The 9,818-nt window shown below is 59.5% G+C and overlaps 1 protein-coding gene across 1 annotated transcript; it reads left to right on the top strand.

The window, feature by feature from the left end:
• Positions 1-5,670: 5,670 nt before the first annotated feature.
• On the top strand, positions 5,671-6,231 carry LOC109860635. Its single transcript, XM_020439867.1, has one exon. The coding sequence runs from the start codon at positions 5,671-5,673 to the stop codon at positions 6,229-6,231; it is 561 nt and encodes a 186-aa protein (XP_020295456.1).
• The last annotated feature ends 3,587 nt before the right edge of the window (positions 6,232-9,818 follow it).

Raw genomic sequence — 9,818 nt, 5'->3', positions numbered from 1 at the left:
AGACCGCCGACCGCCGCCGAGTGTCTCGGTGCCGTCGCAGCCGAAGAGCGTGCTTCGGCTGCAAAGCGAGCGGAGGCGGTTCTGGAGCTGGAGGACGAATGCTGGCGCGACACAGCTTAGCTGCCGTCCTCCAGGCTCCCGTGCCCGGTTGCCTCCACGGCGGAGATGGTGCAGAAGACGCACACAGCCGCGGAGGCCGTGATGAAGGTTGCTACCACGTCCAAAAATCTTAACGGACGTTACGTGAAGATCCTAAAGAACGTGGCGGCAACAATAAAAGGATTAGGCAAGGGCATTGTTGCCCTCGCATATTTGCCGGGAGAGGCAGCGAAGCCGGAGCTGGCCGGGCCTGCCGCGTTCGTGGATGAGCGCGTCAGGACGCTGGAAGAAAAGCTCCGGCTCAGCAAAGAATCGGGGAAGATTTTGGTCTCCCGTTACAACAAAATGCGGGAGATGCTCGACGCGGCCTACGAGAAGGGATTTTCCCTCGTAAGCGCGTCGAGAAAGGAGACGGCGGACTGCGGGACGCAGGTCGGTGGGCCTGCACTTGTCCTGCAGCTACCTGTGGCGCTGATCCCGCCGCCGCGGACGGACTCCCGGGGGGTGCAAACGGAGGAGGAGCGGACGAGCCCCTAAGAGAAGACCCTTCGGACCTCCCGGTAGAGAGGTGTGTCCGCCTTTTGGCGGACAAAATCGAGGATGCAATGAAGGGGCGAATCTTCTCTCTAATTAGGAAAGAGCTCGCCCCTCAATCCTCGGGCGCATCCGCCACCGAACCCGCCCCGACCACCTGGGCGACGGTGGTGGGGCGCAAGGCGCGGAGGAAGGGGAGGGAGCATCCTCCCGATGAGAAACGTCGCCCTCCCGCGGCTTCCGTAGGCGCGAGTCAGCGCTCCGGGGCGGCGAAGAGGGCAAAGCTCGGCAGAGTCCCCACTGGGGCTGCCGTCCTCCTTATCGTAGGGAAAGGCGGCAGTTATGCCGAGGTTATGAAGAAGGCGGCGGCCGCCATCAATTTGAAGGAGGTCGGGATTTCCGGCCTCCGGATAAAGAGAACGGCCAACGGTGGCATGCTCCTCCAGGTACCCGGGCCTGGAGGAGCGGAGAAGGCCGACGCCCTCGTTGAGAGGACGTCAAAAGCACTTGAGGGCGTAGAGGGGGTGAAATTCACCCGTCCCGTAAAGCACGCGGAAGTTCTCGTGCGAGACGTGATGCCCCCCTCTCCGCGGAGGACATTGCTGCCGCATTAGCGGTGGCGGGTGATTGCCAGCCCAGTGAGGTTCGCACTGGGCTGGTTCGCTCCTCCCCCGTCGAGTACGGAACTTTATGGGCCCGTATGCCCCTGAGGGCAGCCCGGCGGGTCGTAGGAGCAAAACAAATAGAGGTGGGGTAATTTAGCCTCCCCGTCGAGGCGCTGGAAGCACGGCGTATGCAGTGCTATCGGTGCCTCGAGTACGGACACGTAGCACGCAAGTGCTCCGGTGTAGATCGGAGCACGGCGTGCTACCGATGCGGGGGGGATGGCCACCTCGCCATCACATGTAGGGCTGCCCCCAAGTGCACTTTGTGTGCGAGCCAGGGACAGCCAGCGAACTATCGGATGGGTGACGCAAGTTGCGCCCCCATGCCGAAGAAAAACGTAGCCACCAGGCGGGGCGCCGGAGTTTCGGCGCCTCCGCTGCCACTCGGTGGCAAGGAGGGCGAGGAGGGGGCGGTGCCTGACCTTTCCGAAAAAGAGGAGGAAGCGGCGGGCCCGAAGTGCCGGGTCTGGCGGTGACTCCTCCGGCTGGGAGAAGGATGGAGAGGGGGTTTATCTCCTCTCCCCGGTGGAGAGCTTGGCCTGGCTGTGGCCGGAGGAGGGCGAGGGGACGTTCTTCTCCCGTCTGCCTCCTCTGAAGGCACAAAGCCCGCCGCGGAAGAAAGGGGGGAGGCCGCTGCGGCCTCCGCCCCAAGTACAGGGCCCTCCGGTCTCCGGGATAAATCGGAGACCGGAGAAAAGAGGTGGAGACGGCGCGGTGCCTCCCCCTCTCCCCAAAAGGAAGGTGGCCGGAACCAGAGACGGAAAAGTCGCTGGGCCCCGGACAATTAAGGGTGCGGCGCAAAAAGCACCGGGTTCAGGGGGAAGCTCCACTAAGGAGCCCTCCCCCAAGCAGCAGAGAGGAGGCAAGTCAGCCTCTCCGTCGAGCAAATAAACTCGACTTGGAGGCAGTTTCCGTGCTCGGGGTGGATGGGTCACGGCTCGGGCGTGACCCCCGGACCCAGCCCCTGTCCAGGGGCTGCTTGGTCGCGGGTAGAGGGTACAAAATATTGTATTGACCCCCCCTGACTTTGGTCACGGGGAGCGGGGACTTGGTGTGGCAAGTTGGGGAACTTGCCACGCCATTGCACAAGTCTCCAGGAAGGGGCGGCTTGAGAAAGGCCCCCTCCTCCTCCCGCAACCCCAAAGGCAACGGTGATAGGGGGCGTTGTTCTTTGGGGACAAGTCTTGGACTAGGGGAGGGCCTGGAGAAGTAATAGCTTTCCGGCTGCCACAGGCTCCCCCACTGAGTCCGGTGGAGGCCATTGAGAGGTTTTAGTGGGTGCGAGTCACACACTCCCCGCCCAAATCCCCACAGGGCGGGAGTGCATAATGCATTTCTCCTCATAAAAAAAATTAGCGAACCTCCTCGCCTCCAGGTTGAGGGAAACTCTCTGAAGAAGTTAGGGTGGCTCGTCCATCCCGAAATGTGGAGATATTAGTTTCGGAATTGGACGAGTTTACCACGGAGGACGATCTCCGCAAAAAGTTTGTGGCAGAGTCCGGTGGCGGGAGTGGCGTTAGGGTAGTATCCCTGCGTCGCTCCCAGCCCGTGGGTGGAGTCACCTTGGTTCGCTGCTTAGCTGAGGCGGCGGCCAAGACGATTAAAGCAGGCAGATTGCCGATGGGCTGGGTGATGGCGAAGGTGCGAGCACTCCGCCCCCGCCCCCTGCAGTGTTACAGGTGTTTCCAGCCTGGCGACTGCAGGGCTGTGTGTCTCAGCCAGGTCGACCGCAGTGATCTTTGTTATCGCTGTGGTCGGCCGGGGCACAGAGGGGCCGGCTGTATAAAGGATGAGAGGTGTTCCCTCTGTGAGGAGTCAGGCCGGGACTCCTCCCACCGAATGGGCGGGGCCCGGTGCTCGGCCATCGGCCGGGGGGCTCCCGTGCCCGTTAGCAAACCCTGATGAGGGTAGGGAGGATGCGGTTCTCCCTGGCTCCGATATAAGGATCCGAGGAGCGAGCTCCTCCGTATATCTGGTGCGTTAAGCACCAGATATAGTAGGTGGTGCCTGGTTCTCCTTTAAGAGACCAGGCAATGTTAAGAGGAAGTCCGGTCCCCGTTGTTTTGAGCCCTAGTTGAGCTCAACTCAGCGGTGGCTGGGCGCAGTGTTGAAGGAAGACCTCCCTCTTGTCTCGCGTTTCGAGACAATAGGGAGGTCAATACTACTATCATGGGGTCAAGTCTGCTTCGGCGTTTGACTTGAGGCCGAGAAAAATTTTCCCCTCATTGCACTCAGCCTGCAGACGGCGGGGGAGGGGCTGTGTCCCCCCTCTCCCCGATCGTGGAGGAGCAAAGCTCCTCCATTTAAGGACAGGAGAGCGAAAGTCCCCATGCCTATCGGGCTCCCTCTGGGTTGTTCTAAAAGAGGTACCGGGGCAGCCCTAAAAGGGCAGAAGGTGGACACCGCAGGGGTTTTAGTGGGTATTTCCCACCGGGGTGCGCTCCGTTGAAGTGAGTCCCACACTACCCTGGCCCACATTTAGTCTGGGTCAGGGTGTGCGTAAATGCATTTCCCCTGCGCGAAAAAAAAAGGTTAAGTTTTCACAGGGAAGGGGCGCCTACAGGGTGAGGTGGACGCCCTCTACGAGGAAATGAGGGACATGAGAAAGGAACTCATGTCCCTCAAAATGGCGCGGCTGAAAGAGGGGAGGAGCCGTGACCGGAGCCGGCCAACTGGCCGCCCGGCTTTGCTTCCACCGCCGACGCAAGCTGCCCCATCGGGCATGGAGGTGGAGGAGTCTGTAACGTCTCCACCACCTATAGAACCGGGAGGACTTCAGTCTGAAGCCTCCCCCGCGACTGCGGAGAAAGAAGCCGGCGGGGAAATCATGCGACGATTCGGGCACCGGGAGGAGTCCGCGACGCAAGACCGCCCACTGGCAGAGATACGGAGGGACCAAGGTCCCTCAGGGACGTGGAGAGTCGCGTGAAAGACGCAATGAAGAGTCAGCTCTCCATATTCTGGGAGCATCTCCATCACCGGCTCTCCCGCCCATCCTTCGGGGCAGACAAGAAGGTCAGCAACCTGCTGGCCTTTACCAGGAGCAGCGCGGCTCCTACAAAGAGGACAAAGAAGGAGGTCAGCACCCCTGCTGCCGCCACATCTGCCCCCCGAGAAGAAAGCCTTTTTCCCCCTTCGAATAAGAAAGGTAAAAAGAAGAAGAAGAAGAGCGAGAAAGGAGGGCAAGAAAAGGGCGGGGGACCGGATGGCGTCAGGGGCGATGGTGTCGTTCGTGTCCAGACCCGGCCTGACCCGCCACGGTCTTCCTCCACCCAGCTCTCTCTTCCGTCCCTGCCAAAAGAGACGTGGTCTCAAGTAGTGGAGCGAAAGAAGGGCAAGCGGGCACAAGGCCCGTCGGCTGCGGCCCCGGTGGCACCCCCTGCAAAGGAAAAGGCCACCGCACCGAGGGCCAAACCTGGCGAATGAGCGCCGCAGCCGAAAATTGGAAAGCCTCCTCTATCGGCGGCCGTCACCCTCACCGTCCCCAAGAGTCCCGGAGTAGACATTGGGATAGTGATGGCTGAAATGAGGAGGCAGATCGATCTCCTGAAAGAATGCGGGATTGAAACGATCCGGCACAGACGGGGCCCTCATTATAGAGGTCCCCGGCAAGGATAGTGAGGCTTTACGAAGCGATGTCCGCCGTGGCAACAAAGTTCGAGGGAGTGAGAATCGCCAGACCCATCAAGACATGTGACCTAAGGGTCAAAGGTCTGGACGAGTCCATCTCCTCGGACAAACTGCAGGAGGCCGTAGCAGCCGCTGGGGATTGTCGGCCGATCAAAGTCAAGGTCGGCCGAGCTCGCGCTTCCCTCAGCGGTCTGCTGACGACTTGGATCCAGTGTCCCATCGCTGCGGCGAAGAAGATCGCGGACACTGGATCCGTAAACGTGGGCTGGGTGCAGGCACCAGTAGAAGTACTGGAACGCCGCCCCTGCAATGTCATCGATGTCTCCGGCGCGGACATGTAGCTGCGAAATGCACTTATTCCACGCCGGAGGAGGACAGGAGGAACCGGTGCTACCGGTGCGGTGACCGGGGTCACCACGTGGCACAGTGCGTTGCGGCCAAAGTGCCCGCTGTGCACTGACCTCGGTCGGCCCTCAGCCCACCGCCTAGGAGGGAAGGCCTGTGCCCCAATCCCCCGTGGGGGAAAGAAAAGGGCACAGAAGGCCGACAGGGATGGAACGCAATCCGCCCCACAGGAAGGAGCCGCCGCCGTCTCGCAAACATCGCCAGCGGCAGCGGAGCGGGCTACACAGCCCTCCACCAGTAGGACCCTGGAGGAGAAAATGGTGGAGGTGCCACCAACGCCGTAATAGCCATCATCCTCCAGGGCAACCTTAATCACTCCCGCGGGGCCCAGGATCTTATGGTCCAAAGCCTCGCGAAGTTGAACGGGTGCCTAGCGGTCGTGGCCGAGCCTTACAACGTCCCCGATCACCTGTCGTGGTCGGGGTCGGAGGACGGCTCGGTCGCGGCGTACTTTTGGTGGAGCAACAACCCTGAATCCTCTGTCTTCTCCCCGCTGGGGAAAGGCAGAAGACATGTGACGGTGAAATGGAGGGAACTGGTGGTTATCGGAGGATATTTCTCACCCACAAGGCCCTTTCAAGAATTCGAGGCATATCTGGGCGAGCTTGAACTCGCGATCCGTCGATACGGAGCTCGCCCGGTACTCGTCCTGAAGGATTTTAACTCCAAATCAACGATTTGGGGCAATCCCAGGACAGACGTCAGAGGAAGGGCCCTAGAAGAACTCGCGGCGGCGTGCAACCTCGTTGTTCTCAAAGAGGGCACGAGACACACGTGCGTTAGGCGAGACGGGGGGTCCATTGTAGATGTAACCCTTGCGTCCCCGTCCGCCGTGCGCCGTGTGAACAAGTCAGGGAGAACATGGAAACCTTATCCGACCATCGATACATCATCATGAAGGTCTCCACGCTCCCTGAACACCCTCGCGGCCGCTGCGGGGTGAAAAGTAGACCCCCATCCCAGAGGTGGGTCCTCAGACAACTGGACCCACAACTCCTGTCCGCTGCTGCTCATGCCGCGGCTTGACCAGCACCACCGGCCAAGCCGCGTGACCTCCGAACGGAACTTCGGTGGTTCCGGGAAACGCTGATCGCGATATACGACACAGCGATGCCGCGTTCCCGTGGACCGCCAAATCGGAGGTCGGTGTACTGGTGGACGGACGAGATAGCCAATCTCAGGATTGAATGCGTCCGGTCCAAAAACCGGTACACTCGCGCCCGTCGCCGAAAGACCGGCGACGTGACGGCACGAGCAGCAAGGGCGTACGAGGGTTATCGCGCTGCGCATAAAGCCCTGCGTGCGTCCATAGCAAAGGCAAAGTCCAGAGCATGGGATGAGCTCCTCGAGACAATAGACGCGGATCCATGGGGGCGCCCTTACCGGTTGGTAATGGGTAAGCTGCGCCCATGGACTCCGCCGATCACAGACAGTCTGAACCCCCAGCTCCTGAAAAAGGTGGTGTCTACCCTCTTCCCTGATGGAAGAGGGGACTAGCCCTCCAGGGAGCCCGAGTTCGATCACCCAGTAGAGTAGTCCAACGACTTGGGGGTCACAAAGGAGAAGCTCCGCCGGGCCGTCCGTCGGATGACGCGGAAGAACACCGCTCCCGGTCCCGACGGCGTGCCCGGCAAGGTGCTGGGCTTTGCCTTCGGACAGGGTCCCCTGGAAGACCGTCTCAGGCACATCTTTACGGAGTGCCTGAGGACTAACTGGTTCCCCCCAAAATGGAAGAAGGCTAGACTGGTCCTGCTCCGTAAAGGAGGCAGGCCTGCGGATCCGCATACCGGCCGATCTGTTTGCTCGACGAGGCAGGCAAGCTCTTAAAGCGCATTATTGCCAGCCGCCTCGTCGAGCACCTGTCGCGAGTAGGCCCCGACTTGGCCGACTGCCAGTACGGATTCCGTGAGGAACGGTCTACGGTGGACGCCGTGTTCCGCCTCAAGTCCCTCACGGATACGTCAGGCATGGAGGGAGGGCGTTGGCGGTATCATTGGATATTTCCAATGCCTTTAACTCTCTTCTCTGGGATGGTATAGGGTGGGCTCTGGACTATCACAGAGTCTCATCCTACCTGAGTAGGATCCTCGGGGATTATTTCCGCGACAGGGCAATTAGGTACACTGGCCGGTACGGATTACTACACAGGAGGGAAATGTACCGCGGGGTTCCGCAGGGGTCGGTTCTTGGTCCCCTGTTATGGAACCTCGGGTACAATGTGATGATCCGGGCCGCCCTCCCCAGAGGTCTGGCGGTCATCTGCTATGCAGATGACACGCTAGTTGTGGCCTCTGGGGAGGATTGGAGCAGGACCAGGGCGCTGGCAGAATGTGGCACTAATTGTGTCGTCGGCCGCATTGAGAGGTTGGGTTTCAAAGTGGACGTCCACAAGACGGAGGCCATGTGGTTTCATGGCCCCTGTCGTGGCCGGCTCGCAGGACTCAGCCTCTCTGTAAGTGAGGCGAGGGTCGAGGTAGGTAGGTACAACCATCAAGTACCTTGGTCTCTACCTTGACCCCACGTGGCGCTTCGGCGAGCATTTTGCTCGCCTGGCCCCCAGAGTTCGGAAGGTGGCTAACGCGCTAGCGCGTATCCAACCGAACCTGGGAGGCCCAAAGACGCAAGTCCGCCGTCTGTTTGCAGACGTGGTCCATCTCGGTGGCCTTATATGGCGCACCGCTGTGAGCGGAAGCCGCGGCGAGGGCGGGGGCGCGGAGCAACTTTAGCCAGCTTCGCGCTGCCCAGCAAGTAGTAGCCCTTAGGGTTATCAGTGACTTCCGAACAGTGGCCACGGAGACGGCGGGCGTACTGGCGAGGATGCCTCCTTTGGCCCTCTTGGCAGGCATGTACTCGGCGAGGTACTCTCGCCGGGTCGAGTTACTGCAACAGGAGAGTCTTGCAGGTAACGCTCTGCAAGAGGCCCTCGCCAGGTCGGGGCGCCACGCCCGACGACAACTGCTCCTTGGTTGGGGGCAGCTTCTGGACGAGCCTCGTGCGGCCGCCCAGAAAGTCGTCGGGATTCTCCGACCACACCTGAAAATGTGGTTGAAACAAGGAATAAGACGCCTCACCTACCGGACGACTCAGGTGCTCACCGAGGATGGTTGCTTCGGTGAGTACCTGTGTCGAATAGGACGCGAGCCGACGACACAATGTCACGAGTGCGGAGCGGCCAGAGACACGGCGGAGCACACCGTGGAGAAGTGTCCGCGGTGGGCTCCAGAACGCCAAGATCTGGTCGCCGTAATAGGGAACGACCTCTCCCTAGGGAGCTTTTTGCGGGCACTCGCCTCCAGGGAGAGAGAAGAATGGCAGGCGGTTGTCTCCTTCTGCTCCCTCGTGATGGAGCAGAAAGAGGACGCCAAAAAAGAGAGGGAGAGACTGCCTCTCCCTCTAGGGAGACTCCGGGGGCGGGCGGCAGGGCGCCCGTTTCCCGCTCTCGTCCTCGGGGCCCAAGGCCTAGATGACAATAACTCCCTCCCCATCATAAGTGTGGGGAGGGAACCCAGAGCGACGGACTCGTGGTTGGGGAGCCGGGTCCCCTGAGTAGTCCGCCGCTCCGTCAAGGGGAAACTTAAGGTAGGACCACGCGGCAGCCCTGGGTGGAACCCACCCGGGGACTTTACTGCCGCGGGATCGCGACGAGTCAGAGTGGGGGCTCTGGCTTGTCCTGCACGCGGTCACAGGATGGGGCGACACGACGGCGTGTGTCCCGCCGTGTCGCCAAAGTTAGGACAGTGAGGGAGAGAGATAATAATAAGTGCTCCCTCCGAGAAGAGCCGAATAGCAGCCCAAGGAAGGGTCCCGGCAGAGTCCTGCACAAGGGATTCCGGGTCCCTCCCTGATATGGGCATGATAGACACACCGTGGTGGTTTTAGTGGGTATACCTCCCCTCCTTCTTGCGGGAAGGAGAGGGGAGTCCCACATAACACTGACCCTCTCCCCCGAGGGTCAGGGTATCCGTAATGGATTTCCACCACGTAAAAAAAAAAAAAAGTTTTCACAGGAAAGAAGTGCCCGCGCACACGTGTACAATAATATATTATGATACAAACAAAATGTTTTATACGTCTCACATGTCCATTAGGGCTTTGACCAAGACGCTTGGTTCCGCATTGACCAATCAATTCTAGGAACGTCCGTGCTTCGGGCTTTGACGATAACATGTTCATAAAATATACATCACGAGACTGTTCTTTTTCACTTCATTTTCTATACTAGTTTGTACTGAAGGTATCAAATCCTTTTTTATATAAAATCTTCAAATTCTATTCACTAATAAATTACTCGATCATGGCTGCTTTCCTTATAAGAGACACAGTCGACACAAGTCGACACAAAAGTCATTCTGTCTTCGTTCAGTATTCAGTAAGAAACAAAGACAGAAAGACTCTTGTGTCGACTTGTGTCGACTGTGTCTCCTAAAAGGAAAGCAGCCCAAATTTACATATATAAAGTGTCACATTACAGTAACGCAGACATAA

The sequence above is a fragment of the Pseudomyrmex gracilis genome, unplaced genomic scaffold (assembly GCF_002006095.1).
Source record: "Pseudomyrmex gracilis isolate BER0280 unplaced genomic scaffold, ASM200609v1 scaffold_438, whole genome shotgun sequence".
Taxonomy (NCBI): Eukaryota; Metazoa; Arthropoda; class Insecta; order Hymenoptera; family Formicidae; genus Pseudomyrmex; species Pseudomyrmex gracilis.
The sequence above is the reverse complement of the archived record's forward strand: the minus strand, read 5'-3'. Positions and strand labels throughout refer to the sequence as shown.

What these genes read in the sequence shown, in the direction of transcription:
- LOC109860635 (XM_020439867.1), top strand. Translation starts at nt 5,671, where the DNA reads ATGGTCCAAAGCCTCGCGAAGTTGAACGGGTGCCTAGCGGTCGTGGCC.